General features: G+C 36.4%; 1 protein-coding gene across 3 annotated transcripts in view; it reads right to left on the minus strand.

The window, feature by feature from the left end:
- The window catches only part of TRAPPC9 (trafficking protein particle complex 9), a 546,185-nt gene that overhangs the window by 473,818 nt on the left and 56,352 nt on the right, over positions 1–16,015 (minus strand). For all 3 annotated transcript variants that reach the window (XM_026841777.1, XM_026841775.1, XM_026841776.1), the window contains 2 exons: positions 9,916–10,042; positions 3,578–3,723 (listed from right to left, as the gene is read on the minus strand). In XM_026841777.1, the coding sequence (XP_026697578.1) occupies positions 3,578–3,723; positions 9,916–10,042 (273 nt within the window). The remainder of the gene's footprint in view (positions 1–3,577; positions 3,724–9,915; positions 10,043–16,015) is intronic.

Genomic DNA, 16,015 nt, shown 5'->3' on the forward strand with positions numbered 1-16,015 from the left:
CGGCTCTGTGTGCCTGGGGAGAAACTTTGCTGAAAGGCACCTGGGGGTGCTGGTGCACGAGCAGCTGAACAGGAGCCAGCAGTGCGCTGCTGCAGCAACACAGGGAAATTGGCCCCTGAGCTGCATTCGCAGGGGTGTTTCTAGCAGACACAGAGACGTGATCGTCCTGCTCTGCTCAGCCCTGGTCAGGCTGCACCTGAAAGGCACAGCCAGACTGGAGAGGATCCAAAGGAGTGCCAGGAAGACCATCAAAGGGCTGGAGATCCTTCCCGTTGAGGAAGGAAAGACTGCAGGAGTTGGGTCTTTTTCTCCCTGACAAAGAGAAGGCTCAGGGGGATCTCATCACAGAGAGATCCCGTACCTAAAGAGCAGCTACAGAGAGGATGGAGACTCTCCTTCACAAGAAGCCCCATAAGAGAAGACAAGGGGCAATTGGTAAAAGTTGCACCAGGAGAGGTTTCATCACAATACAAGGAACTTTTCACAGTGATCAAAATCATTCACTGTAACAACCTCCCCAAGTATGTGGTGGAGTCCACCTCATTGGGGCTTTTCAAGATGGAACTGGATTGGGTGCTAGATGATCTTATCTAGCCTCTCCTTCCCATGAAGTGTTGGGCCATGGGATCTTTCAAGGTCCCTTCCAACCTGGGCTGTTCTGTGATTCTAGGATTTATTTGCAGGGCAGGGGGGATATAGATATATAAAAATATCCACATGTAAATATCAAGATAGACAGATATATAGATAAATAGATAGTTTTTTCATTCTTGCAGGAAAATGTGACTAGTCCCTCTCACCACCAAAAAGACACTCCTACTTCTAGACATTTCACTAACTGCTTCTAGTTTCATTTCCAGAAGGTCTAGCTACTCCACGTAAAAGATGCCAGGGCAGTGCTCCAGAATTGCTTCCTTAGGGGAGAGGCTTCTGAAAGGAAAGGTAAAATCAGGCTATATGATCCTAGGTAAAGAGCTATATTTATATCATCTAATATAGGTGTGACATTAGTTGCCAGATTTACTAATGGAACCATATTACACATTCTTCTGCTTTACAATATCAGCAATTTAAAATAAAAGCAACACTTTATGTCAAAAATCAGTAGGTTTCTTTCTTATGACTAGTCTACTATTAAAGCAATTTAAGCAGAATATAATTATCCCATTTATTGTTTCCAATCAGAAAAGCTTATCAAGCTGAAAGCTGTAAACATTTTTTCAAGACTCTCTAAAGGGTTTTGTTTCCCTTTGGTATGTCGGCAGTACTTGATTTCCTTTGCTGTAACAATAATTTAAGCAAAATCTGGCTTACATAGTTACATGTAAGAAAGACAGATTTGTTATTGTCATTGTTTTTAATTAAATACATATCATTAAAATAATCTCATTAGTTTCAAGGTTTATTAAATTTCTCAGCATCTTTCAAGGAAGTCAATATCTGATTTTATTTTGTATATTGTTTGTGAAACTTTGAATGAAACATTAAGTGAATGCACTGTGTATATACTTCATAAGAGAAATGCTTTACAGGATCACAACAGTTCCGATATCTGCTCAGGCTAAAAAAAACCCTAAAAGTAGAAACTGCTCTGTATAAATAAAAGTCCTGCAGTACACACAGCACAAACAAATCCTAACTTGAACTGTTTTGAAAAATGCATGTTCCTTCTATATCGATCAGGGAACAAGAATACTTCATAATGCAGGTGTTTGATAAGATTAGTAGTAAATTTTTATTTAAATGAAAATAACATTACAAGGCATACCTAAGAGATTAAATTTTGAAAATTTAATTGTGATCAATTTTTAAACAAATTAAGAGAAATAATGTAAGCTCTTTTCCAAATAAATATTTCTTTAATGAGAAAGCCTTTTAAGATGTTCCCACACATGCACACTTTTAAAATTTCTTATCCTTTACTCAATTCTTATTTCTTACCTTTTTTTTTAAAAAAAAAAATTTCTTATCCTTTATCTTTTGAAAGCAAAGTAGTATTGTGGCAAAGCAGCACCAGCCATGTCCATCCAAACTGCCAGATAATAATCCATACCTCTGCATATCTCCTAATTCCTCATGTTTTAACTATTTATGGAAAATACACATCATAAAACAAATTAGAAAATGTGCATATTCTTTTCAAAGTGAGAGCTACCATCTTAATCATAATCAGGAGTCCACAGCACAGGCAGGTCAAGTCTAAGTCTAACATCTAACCTACAAGACTCTGAAAAAAGCCTGCAGCTTTCCCCAGGTATTGGCTCTGCAGGACAGGCACAATCCAGATGACCAAGTCAAGTGATTGCTACACTACTGAAGAAAATTAATTATAAAAGTAGATGAAAGAGGACTGTCAGAAGGGTAAAAAAGTTGAGACACACAAAAGGAGGAGTCTTAGAGAGCAACGCAATACACTACAATACGAATACACTACCACAAACAACAGAAAAGGAGAATATGGGAATGGGAAAGCATCCCCCAGTGCTCTCATATGCACTGATGCTTGAAAGGGGCAGGCAGCAGGGGACAGAAAATGAAGTTCAGGTACTGAGGGATGCACATGCTTGTCCTACCCAAAAGTTTCTGCCCTAACTTTTCCTGAACTACCTATTTGAAGAATTAGTTGGAGTCACTACTGATGACAACCTGCTAAATGTTTGGTATTTTGCAATTCAAAGCATAATACAGAAAATCTAACAAACCTTGATGACATTTCAGACTAGTGATTTTTTCCTTTTTTTTTTTTTTGATTAGACAGTACTAAAAACAACAACATAAGGAGCCAAATTAAAATAAACAACATTCTTCAAATTTCTGTATTCAAGTTTTTACAATCAGTTCCATTCCACAGTCACACAAGTCCTTTGTGCTGACACTAATACTTCTGTTAAAAATTATCATGGATGTGATCTGCACAAAAGCAACAAAAAAGACTACCCATATTTGTGACTTAATCCAGGATTTTAAACAAACCTTGTAATCTGTTCCCAATGGCACAGTTACTGCACTGAAGAGCTTTATAATAAATGACATAATCCTCAGCAGAAAATTACTAGTACCTCAAACAGTGTTCATAAGGCTTTTTTGATTTTTCCTGAACTCTCTTTAAGAAAAACTGACTAATCAGACAGTTAATCATTCTGAGTTTAAGTTAAAACATAATAGGATATCAACTAGATTTTTTTTTTCTCCTGAAAGAAATAAACTGAAAACCAATTTTAAAATCCCAGTGGTCTAACACTGGGATTCTGTAGGTGATGAACTACGGCTGCCCAGTTTCCCATGGATTTGAATCTTTTGTCCAAAAAATTGCAGTTTATTCATCCTAATTTCTTCCTGTTCATGATGATACCCTTATCAGAAAAGGGGAAGCCCCAACAGTGCACCGAGCTCAGGGCACACACACAATCACTGGCTAAGCTGGCTGCTGCCAAACTGAATGTGTCCGAACATGTCAGAACTAAGTTTTCTCTGATTATTGCAAATATAAGAAAGTAATGTTTGGGTTTACATTCCTTGACCAAGAAAGATTTTCTAATTTAAAAAAACAACAGAAAATACTGCAAAATATTCTTACCTATTTTCTTATTTCGTTCTTCCCCCCGACTGTGTGCAATAATTGGAGAATATATGAAAGGGCTTTTGGTTGACACATTCTGACCAAGGAGACTTTTCATTTTGTGAGGTCGGAGACTGGTTGGGAGGTTCAAGAGCTTCACAGATCTGTTGAGTAAAAATAATTGCATAATATTTTATTTTGTTCTATTTTATTTTATAATAGATGGTTGTTTTAAAAATGAACTGATAAATACTAAATGACACTCTGAGTAGGTACTGATTAAAATACCTGAAATGGAAAACATGAAGTAAATACCTACAGTACAAAAGAAAATAATACCAACCCAAGGAAATTAAAGACAGTTTCAGAAAGCTCTCAGAAAACGAATACCAAAGGAAAAACATCTGTAGAAGCATACAAAATCAAAACTAACCAGATTGGTGATTTGAAATCCAGCTATTAATTTCCAAGTGAAGACTAAACAAAGATACATTGCAAGTCCAGTGCAGAGAGAAACCAAATATTTAACTTAAACCCCAACTAGAAGCCAGACAAAATTTAATTGAACAACGTAATACAAATAAAGAACTTCTCCAAGGTTAATAAAACAGATTTTCAAACAGTTAAAATGCACAGAAGTTGCTTCTGGAAGGAAGGAAGAGTCCCAGAAATTTGAGTGGACTTCTTGAACAACCAGAAAGCAATTACAAATAGACAGAAAACAAATACTTTGTTAGACTGTATCCCTGTTAGACCCAAATCCCTACAATACCATGCAGGGAAATCACTGGCCTTCCAAAACTGATGGCAAATTAAAGGCTAAATACTGGGCATAAGAACAAGCAATAAATTAGTAAATATTCGTTAAAATGAGCAGTATTCTACAAGCTGGTAAGAATCCTAGTGACTTAGGAAGGAGAGAGGAACAGAAAAACAAAAGGTGAATGAATGCACCATTCAGTATTTTGCTACAGTCTATTAAGCTTGAAGTATTTGTGATTTTAATTAGCAATGTCATCAAGAGACAAGAACCTCCCCTTTGTCATCATTCATGGATTAAATCTCCAATTTTTAAAAAATTCGGTTTTCAAGTAAAAAAAAATTCATTTAGAATAAAACTACAATTGTTGCTAATTGTTAGAGGCATCCCATCACACTGAGATAAACAAGCAAGAATGAAATAAAATGCTTACAAAACTTTCCAGCAGTAATCTTTTAAAAGATACTTGAATATATAGTAGGCATGCGCTAAGACGAGCAACGAAAGTCTAGTTAAAAACCTGGGAGACTTCTAAAACTAATTAAGAGGCCAAGTGCAAGAACGCTAGAAAACCCCAACTTGTTCAGAGACTAACTCCCTTCTTCCCCTCCTTCTTAAATCCATGTCCCACAGTAAAACTTATCTCACCGGAATTCTTTGATAATGTCATAATAAACCAAAGAGGTTATGAATGTTCCAGAGCATGATGAAATTGTTGTGTTTTGTGAAGTTTTTCAAATACTGTGACAAGAACACCAGGACACTAAGAAAGAAACCTGCCTTCCTCAGCTGTACAGGTCATAGAAACAGCTTAAAAATCAAGTGGTTTCACTCTGAGAAGCAGATAAGTCTTCTTTTGCAGGTTAAAAGAGTTTTGCATCATTTACAGGATATAACTGAAGTAATTCACCTGCCAAAGTTACAGAATTATACTTAATTTCAAAACAATAAACTATTACTGAGAACATGAAAATGATTTAGAGTCCTCAGCACATTAAAGAACAGTTGTAGCAATATCCCACTTGCAAAAATACATACATACAAGAAAACAAGTTGTTTTAAAAAAATTACCCAAATCATTCAAGGTAATGTGCTACCAATGGAAAATAATGAAGCTGAAGAGTAAGACTCTGCAGGCATGTTATCTCTGTGATATAAAACACCTGATAAGAAGTTACTAGGTAACACTAGAAGTATTTTAGAACAAGAAATAAATCACATCCATCTATTAATCTGTTGGTGATACTTAGTGCCAGCATCGCAAATCAAATGCAAAATAACAGACAATGAGCCTGAGGAATAATGAGAAACTATGACAGATTGCTGAATATTTCATATTTTGAAACCTCTTCTGATAGAATTTTGTTACAAATTAGAATGCAACTTCAAGTAAAACATGTAAATGATACTTACTTGAAGAAACATTAAATTCTATAAAGTGCTAATAAAAAGGAATTCTATTTTATATATAGAAAGAAGTTCTTTGGTTTATCCATCATTATTACATAAATACTGGTGGATAACCTTTTTTATCTTAATGCATGACCGTGGAGGAATGTTTTTCAACCACACATGAGACAGCTATACCCTCACAGGTCATCCATAGAACATTAATTCCTTTCTGTGAAAAGTTTCAATAACATGCATTTTCTACCCGCTGGCCCAGCCTGACTGAATTCAAGTAAATGATAATTAGGAATTACAAAATAATTTCACTGGTCACCCAGAAGATCAAAATCTTGCATTTCAAAAAAGTTGTGTTATTAAAACAACTTTGCTTAGAGGGACAATTAAAAAAGTTTAAGAAAAAAACATTCTACTAAGTAAACAGAGGGAAGGAAAAAAAAAAGTAACACCAAGCAAATTTAAAAGTAGTAAGTCTATAAGGTCAATTAAAAGACATCAGTGGTGAAAAGGAAGAAAATCCTTTATTCAGTTAAGTATATTAGTAAGAAAATCAGTCTTAAGACAGGTAAATTTTGAAAACTGGACAAGTGCATCTATTAGAATGGAAAGACAGTAAATTCTTCTCTTTTGCATTACAGCAAATATAGATGATGATTTTACAGTATGCTATAATGGAACACTTTCCAATCCAACATCCTTTTAATTTCTGAAGCTTTATCAAAAGAAATGAAAATTCATTGAGGAGCTTTCCAGATTGCGCTACAGTATTTGAAATGTCAAAAAAAAATATCCCCCAAATCCAAAGGCTAAACTGAAATACATAAAAATATAGTATTTAAAGGATGTCAATAATAGACCAAGCATCTAGTTAAAAGACATGATATGCACAAAAAAAATACAAAAGACTAAAGAATACCATACTTAAATAACGGACAGCTAGACATGAAATACTAGATAACGTGAGTAATGGAATATAAGGATTTTGCCAAGGCAAATCTCTTCTACTGCTTTATAGTATGGGGGAGGAAAAGGTAACAGTGCCACTGTGTTCCAATTTCACTGTGGCATTTCAGTGTTTGACAGTATTTTGATTAAGAAATCTGCATCCAAAATAAGCACCTCACATTAAATGGATTAAAAAACTAGTAGACCATGAAATGCCAACAGTAAATAGAAGTCATCATCATCCGTAAATGTGTGTTTCTAGAGGGCTCTAGCGTGGATTGAATCATGAACTTAGGTTATTCAACACTGATCAAAACCACATTTCCACAGATATATCATTTATGTCTCAAAAATTAACATGATTGAGCTCTGCAGTCCTGCAGCACAGCAATTTTCCAACTAGTTGGACAGCTCTACAATACACTGGGTCTGCTGTGTAGATGCAACTGGAGGCTTTATATTTAGGCACAACTAATATTTTGCTGGATTACAGATTTTTTTTTATCACTGTGGCTTTTATAGAACTGTCAGAAGACAGGAATAGGGAAGGGGAAGATGAGCACAAACAGCAATTCTTAGTTGTTAAATACTGTTGATGTTGGGTTCCTCACCCCACGGCAAAACAGCAGCAACTGTTTTCAACACCCAAGTGCAGCCAGATCAGCACAAGCCGATAGTGTAAATAAAGCACCTGCACAGTGAGCAATTTCTTAAAGCTAGCCCTAGGAATAACCAGTAAATACAATGTGCTTGGCCCCTTCTCTCAGCATACAAAACATTTTGAGTGAGGCAGAGCCTTTTCCACTGAAATCTTGGTAATCTGTCACCAAAGTTTTGACTGGCCCCTATATGCACAACTCCTATAAAAAGAGGATTCAACTGGAATTTCCTGTATCTTCCAGACTTGAATTGTCTTCAATATTCAGCATGAAGAACAACAAGAAAGCGCTGTGGAATACATCCAGTGCAATCCACCTCCTCCATGGTTTAAAAGTTAAGCAAAAAGCGAAAACCTGAGACTAATTCAGGATTTAACACTTCACAGCTAAACACAATGCTGCTTCTTTAGCACAAGTTATGGGTTAGACTCAAAGGAACTTTAGCATCTCATTTCTGCACCTATTTGAAAGCCAAGGCAGACAGATACCATACACCATCAGATTAAGGAAGGTGGTTTTAGTTTTACACTGTGTAATACTAAAATTATTCCTAGAACAGAGATCTGCAAGAGGCACTAAGTGGCTGACAGCACCCTTGCTCTCAAATTAAACTATTTTGCCTTAAAAACGTTTTCATGGAAGCTTTTGCTCTCTCTACCAACCACATAACTCAAGTACTAGAAAGAATTATACAACTTTGCTTAATTAATTGCAATTTTTTTAAGACTATTTAATTTTTCTTTCTAAAAAAAAAGCTAGGTTAAAATTTGCAGTGTTGTCTAAAAACTTTTAGGAGAAGAAATAGAGGCCTCCTTCCTGCATTTACCTGGGAACCTGCCTTCAGAATGTACTGACCAGGAATTCATCTCACACACAGAGACAGTTACCTGAACTTGTCACTAGACATCTTTACAGTCAATGGAAAAGGAGCCAATACAGTCCACATACTCCAGTAATTCAACCCATCCTAAAGCAGATATCTAAATTAGGTTAGCAAAACATGGCAGTGACTACCTATGTGTCCTGACTGCTAATATGATCTAGGATAGTCAAGTCTAACTAGTTTAGCCTTATACATAGATTTTTTTGTGAAACTAAATCAGCCCCAAGGTCAGCTAATAATAATTTACTCAAATAGCATTCCCACTCTAATATGTAGCCTTGGTTCTTACAGTCAACGTTTTGGGATCATATATCCACATTGCAAGTTTTCCAGCAAAAAAGTTCACAGCAGCTGCAACTCCCAAGTATGCACTGCAGCACTGAACAGGCAGCACAAAGCAGGTATCTGCCAAGTCATCTGAGACGACCTGTCAGTGCTGACTGAATGCACTGAGGGGACAATGATGGAAGACCTCAGGGAAGATGCATTTTCCCCCATGAGTACACATTAAAAGTGGGGTGACCCAGGTGGCTAGTCAGTGCACAGCTTTGTATTTGGTCCAAACCAGGAGCAAAACCACCTTCCAGGTCACGACTGGAAATGCTGTGACCTTTCTGATTCTGCATACAATTCCATCTGACCACATACAACCATATGCTCCAGTCAAACCTGCACCTTAAGCAAGCCCCTCCCACACAACGAATTGGTATGAACAGACCTATCATGTGAAATGCACTACAGATAGTTAGACAAGGTCGCTTTCTTGAGTAAATGTGGAGGAAAAAAAAATTAAAGAAGTTAGAACACAGTAAAACCAGCTGTATCATGAAAAATGGTCACAGAGTGAAACATTAATTTTAATTTTGGAGAATAAAATTATTCTGAAAATAAATATGATTTTCACTCTTTGGTTATATACTTTATTATCTCTTTCTGGTACAAGAACTCTTGCTTCATGAAATAATTGATGACATCCCACTGAGAACTCAAATCTCCATGTGAACTTTTTTCAATAACTTCTACCATATTTTTTCTGACTAGTAATTATTTGTCCTTCAAAAAGCCAATTCTTGACAAGGACTTTTTTTTTTTCTTTTTGACTTTTCTTTTAGCCTTTCCTTTTATTATTGATGCCCAATGGTTGTTTTCTCTCTCTCTGACTCTAACACTTCATGCTAGGCTTTAATCTAAATAAGGTGTTATTCACTGGACTTACTGCATGATGTGCCTTGGCACAAAGGCACAAAAAGGAACACAGATTTAGAATAGGCTAGTGAAAGTGCCAGCTTGAAAATGCAGCATCTGGAAAGGAACAGCTGCAAAAGGCATCCGTTTCAGCTGAGTTCCAAGTTCCACGGATGGAGACAGCATCCAGCTCTTGGACCTTCAGCATGATCTGGTATCTAACTTAAATCTCAGCTACAATTACAAAATACTTTTCTTTGATTGTATCAGAAACTCTTGAATGACAGTTTAAAAAAAACAACCACCTCTCTCCTTCTGAAACTAAAGGCCAAGAAAGTATTTTCTGTTCAAAGGCTCTATTTTTGCCTAAGAACTTCTCATAACAGTGTGACATTTTGACATTTTTCCATGTCATTGTGAACAACTTACGTAAACTGAGACGACTAAATCCTTCCACTATCCTTTAAAATTTGACAGGTACTGTGGAAAAGTTAAAGACTGTATTTTGGAGTCTTACCTCACAATAGGCAATTTGGTGAACGGAACAGGAGGTAACTTCAAACCATCTGGAAGAGTGATGAATTCCATTGTACCAGGGCATTTTGCAGTGTAGCTTTCCAAGCTCTGTGTTACATCTTTCTTCTCTAGAAAATAAATTCGTTGAAAATAAAATTAAAAAACAACTTCAACCTTACATGTATCAAAAGTTTAAGATGAAGTTATAACCTGAAGTTTGACTTGGGTTTTTTGTATTTTATATAAAATAACTCCAATGGAATGCCAACTAATTTTTGCATACAATGCGTAGAGTAATACTTCAGAAGCCTTAATGGATGGATCAAATATAAATGATCTTAAGCAAGACAGTTTTCTGGACTTCTTAGAATTTTTAAAGTGCCAGTCTATACTTAATTTTTGTTAAATTTTTCACTGTCAAAATAAAAATTTCTACAATTTATCTAGTAAAGCTACATATCCAACACGATTGGCTTCAAGCATGTTAAGGTTATTAATAATAGCATGGTTATGTGAACAAGCTCTGCTCTGAAACATGAGCTGAAACTATACCAAAGGCAAAGAGGAGAAACAAATTACTTTTGATGTTACCTTGTGTTAAAAGTACCTAATTCTTAAAATAACTGTACTATATTATGCTACTAAATCATAACTGGAAGAAAACTGTTGTTTAGTTTTGCTTAAAAATACAAGAATGTTCAAACATAAGGTTTGTGTTGTCTTCGATAATGTATAATAAATGCTTATGAATTTTATCTAACAAGTATTTTCAACAACTCATACAATTGTGTCTCCAGAAAACATGTCTATTTGGAGATATATGGCCTGAACAAAAAAATATATTTCTCTGATGAAATGTGTGTGTTTAGCAGGGAGGATGAGATACCTGGAAAATCTTAGACCTGTATTTTTTTAAAGCATAGTGAACATTCCTCCATATACATGCTACCAATAAAAATAACCACTCACAAACTAAACTGTTTCCAGAAAATACTTCAGAGATCAAAATACTCAACAATAAAACAAATAGAAAAGGGAAGGGTAATAGCAAATACTGCTTCCAAAAAAAAAAAAAACTGCTTAGGCAAGTGTGTTAGGTTTATGCAGTGAGGTTTTGGTAGCCATGGGTGCTGTAGGGGTGGCCTTTGGGAGCAGAGACCAGGAGTAGCTCCATGTCAGAGAGCCAGTTCCAGCCAACTCCACAATGGAGCCACCGCTGCCCAAAGCTGCGTCCATCAGCTGTGCTGGTGGCACCTCTGTGATAACATATTTAAGGAAGGGTAAAAAATGCTGCGTAGCAGCTGTGAGAGGGAGGAGTGAGAAAAATGTGAGAGAAACATATCCTGTAAACCATGCCACTGCCTGAAACACCATCTTGGGCTGCCCACATCAATCCAGCTTAGTTTGTAAGCTTCCAAGGCCATGAATACATACATACTCTTTCAAAGCAAATAAACATTGATTGAAATCACCTTCACCATGAAATTAATGCCACATAACTGGCAAATTGCCTTGCTTCTGTCTATGTTTCACCAAACACCCCATTTTAATTACATGTAGGAAATGTTCCCAAAAATACATTATTAGACATACACATACACTCAGATCTGCATAGCACAGTCAGTTGTATTGATTCCAGACTGAGTATTTACATTAAAATTTCAGTCTACGCCAGTCAGATTGTTATTTACCATGTTATGTGAGCAAGGCCACATAGTACAAGTAGAATTCAGAGATGGAAAACATCACAGCTACCAAGAATGATGAAGACAACGCTACATAATGTGCTTAATTCTGCTTGAAACCGGAGGTCTGTCATGCTGAAGAACTGGCTTTCATTTCCTAGAGTGAAACACTGTCAATTATCGTATTCAGAGAAAGCATGCTGCCACTTGCAAAAAGAATTTGTTTATAGGTTTTAGAGTCGCATTTTTATTTCGCAGTAGAAGCTCACTGTGCTTTCTGCAAAGACAAGGCTAACCCAAGACATTTTTCTATGCAGATATTGTATGAAATGTAGTTTAAAACATGCTGCTACCAAGCCAGCAGCTCTATTACTTTTTACTTAGTACCGCATCTCAGCTGAGATGCTCTAAGAATCTACATCAGCAGGACCTATCAAGAAGCATTCATAATGCAAAAGAGCAAAAGCTGCATGATCTTGCCCAAGAGCCACTTCTGAAAGCAAATGTTGGCATATTTCTCCCTTGACTGAGCACCTCTGCTACCTGACCTCTGTGGTATGAATGAACGATACAAACTTCTCTACTCAGTCAAATTTGCAAAGCCTAAAAGTTGCCAAAAACCTGCTACAGACTGATACTTTCAAACAGCTCTGAATTCTCCTAGCATCTGCCTGACTGTCATCATATTTTGACACAATCAGAAACCGCACAAACCTCCTGGGAGGATCTGCTCAACTACTAGGTCTCCTGACCCATCATTTAGTAGACTTTCTGTGACTGGAACAGTTATCACCAGTACTTATCTTTTTCTTTGCGAAGAAAGATAGAAAACAGCTACTCTTGGAGGTCTTTACCCACCTAGTGTCTTCATGCCTGTATACATCAGCGGGAAAGCAATTACTGCTTGATCCTTTGACCTGTGAACTCACCTCAACAGCTGTAAAAGCCTGCGCTGCAGCTGAAAACACTACTAGCTGCTCTACTTGTGTAGGTATTACAGAGACTCATTTATTGAGTGAGAAATGTTGGCTTATTTTCTCATCTGGAATAATTACATTAATGATTTTTTTTTCTCCAGTTCTCTCCAGACTCACTGAAAGATCAAGGTCATAGAACGGCTGCAACCAAATGAAACTGAACAAAGCCACAGTCAGTATTGCCACTCAAGCACATACTTCTCAGTTTGTTCAGTATAACCTCATAGTACATTTTCCTTATTTCATACCAAATCGTTGTCATTACCTTTTTTTGGCTGCTCTGACAACTGAAAATTTTCAAAGTCCACCAATATTCTTGGTAATTTTTTCCTTAACTGCTTCATGTCAACACAATGAACATTGGTTTTGTCCCAAAGTTGCTTTGAACCTTCTTTTAATACAAGAGCACAAAAATCTGAAAGCTCTGAAAAATCAGTTGCACAGTTAGAAACCATTTGTGACTGAAAGCTACTAAATGTAAAAAAGAAAAGTCTTTCTGCTGGTTTCACAATAATGTGAAGCAGTATTTCACAGTAATGGAGCCATTGAGAAACCAGACCAAGACAGGAAAGAAAGTCACTTATAGACTAACATTTTTAAGCACTTCAGTAACCCTGATTTAATAACATCACACAAACAGCATTTCATGCCTTGGCAGATAATGGAGAAAATTGGAAGAACAAAATTGCTAAAACTGTGTGTTTCAGCTCTTTAATATTTGAAGAAATTTAAAATATCTGCACTTGGTCTCATTCACCACCCATTAAAAACAAAGTTAAATATTAAAAATACAGCATTTGTTCTTTGGCAAACAACTGGCTGGTCTTGTTTTGATCAAGTCATTGTGTTCCTTGCAGAACAACCTATAGCAAAGGAGAATGAAGAAAGGGAACATTTTATGTCTGACCTGCCAATTACACTGGAAGACAAATAACCTTCTGTTTCCTTATGCAACTTGCTGAAATATTGAAAAAAAGAAGTCAGGAAACAAATAGCTAAAAGCCTTCTGAATTATTTTCCCCTGATAAGGCCAGAGTCAACATTTTAACAAATAAACCTAGTATCCAGGTTTTGTGCTGGCTGAGCTTTTCCTTCCCAATTGAAAACAGCAAATAGTGTTCACAAAGGAGAATCCAAGGAGACCTCCTGCAGCAGTCAGCCCCCAAGAAGTGGCAGCCAACTGACCTACCCAACTCTCTCAGGAACAAAAGAGTCAAACACCTCCTTGACAAATTACTAGTAACACGTAACTAGACAGAAAAGTCAGTCTGACAGCAGAAAAAGCAAGAGAAACCATAGTTCCTGCACCCAGAAACACAGATGCTTCCTTCACAGGAGAAAAAAAAAAAAAAAAAAAATTGCTTGCTGAGCCCTCTTAACAACTAGAGAATAAAAAAAAAAGTCAGTGTCTGCTGTCAGGGAGATCTTCAGCACCACTCTGCCATCAGGAATCAGTGTATTCTATAAACTAAAAAAGAAATTCACAAAGGCCACAAAATACATTGAAGTCCTCACAAGAGTTGAAGTAGAAATTGAGTATTCATAGACAGTAACCACTACAAACTTTTTACCCTGAAGTTAATGACTAGATTATCGCATGTACACAAAGGTCTTCATGACCTTTCAGGTAGTCCCTCAACCCTAGTTTTGGATAGATGCAGACGGACAGTAAGCACCCTATTTGTATACTCAGCACATCACTCCTCACCACCCCAGCAAGCTAATGTTGTAAGTGAAGTGCCTCAGCAAGACTTGCATGATCAATCCACTAATTCAGTATTTCAGCTGTTTAATTCAGCAGAACGGAGCAGGTCTTCTCTAATTTGCAGGCAAGCATCACCTGTTTTTCCGTTACATTAAGCCTAATCGGTATCAGATGACACCATTTTCTACAGTTTTAGTAAACAAATAGCATCTCTAATATTTTTCTGAAAAATACACGGAGCAAGTAAACACGACTTCAAGCTGCTCAGAGATCTGATACTCGAACAAAGTTGCTTTAAAAGCAACACAAGGAATGCTGGGTTTTCATTCAAATATTCTCTATTGCAATAAATCTCAGCACTTACCTATGTTTTTAACCTGCCCTGAACATTTCAGACTGCTACCTATATTCATTAGGTCATCAGTTAGACAAGAAGCACATCCAAGCTGACTGGCCAACTGGATGACATAATGACTAAAGCAAGTGACGATTTTTTTTTTTTTAATTTTTTTTTTAGCATCTTCAGGACACTATTAGCATCTACCTTTTCTAAGTATTAACAACTGTTTATGAAACCGGAACAAAATTAACATCTCTGATCTGTTCTCCACACCACGTTTGGTCAATAGACTCAAAAGCTATTCTTATAAGGAAAACCAGAAAGGAACCAGCAGACAGTGTATTACATGAATCCTCTTTCTTTGAGAAATCAAGCAAAGTAAATCTCTAAATAAATACCGTGGAGACCAAAACTAATGAAATTCACAGTTTGACATGGAAAAGAGCAGGAACAACAAGAAAATAATTCATCTATGCTACCCACAGAGCTAGACCCACTTTCATGAACAAATCAGCATGAACAGTATCAAAGACAGTGGCTCCATCCATACAAAGAGAATGCAAAAGCAGTCAGTTATTCATTGCGTAACAGCTCATCTTTTAAAAATAACTTACCAGCTTTACTACCAACATGGCAAGACGGCGACAGGACAATCTTTTCAACACAGACAAAGAGTTACATGTGTGTCATAATATCCACCAGAGAGGAAATGGGAAGAGATTGACAAAACACATGGTCTTCTATTACAAGATTTTTAACCATTACATAAAATGTGCACACATTAAGTCACAGCCGGTTTGAAATTCACAGCTAGCACAAAAATATTTTTTAGATAAAAATCTCATGAAAAATAGTCATAGCTGAAGTCAGAGTTCAGTAACATGCTATTAAAATTTCAGTACCTAGTTCTCAACCGTATCTGAAAACTTTAGATGTCTGCATACTTCAAATACTACAAAAATATTTCTTGTACATAAAAATCAGTATGAAAACCACTGAACAATACCAATGATTTTTTCATACTAAGAAATACCAGAAGACCTACCTTAGCATGAGTGGAGCAAATTAAGCATAGGTAACTTCCGTAACAGTAAAAAAAAAGTTAAGGACTGCTTCAAAGCTGCTTCTGAGCAAAGTAGGCTTAACTGTTAAATACATCTGATTTTGTATTTTGAGTTGAAGAAGCACAGAGACAGAAGATGGCAGAACAACACGCTAATTTCTGTAGAACATTTTTTACAATATATTGTTAAGCAAAATCACAGGGATTTGGCCAAAGAGGATTATCACCATTCAAAGTTTCAATGCTTCCACTAGACTCTTGCTTGAGAAAAGAACGGTTTAATGTTTTAAAAAAACTAGACAACTGCCTGAAAACTTACAACGAAAACATA

Source organism: Athene cunicularia, assembly GCF_003259725.1.
Source record: "Athene cunicularia isolate RWA chromosome 2 unlocalized genomic scaffold, athCun1 chr2_part1, whole genome shotgun sequence".
Classification (NCBI taxonomy): domain Eukaryota; kingdom Metazoa; phylum Chordata; class Aves; order Strigiformes; family Strigidae; genus Athene; species Athene cunicularia.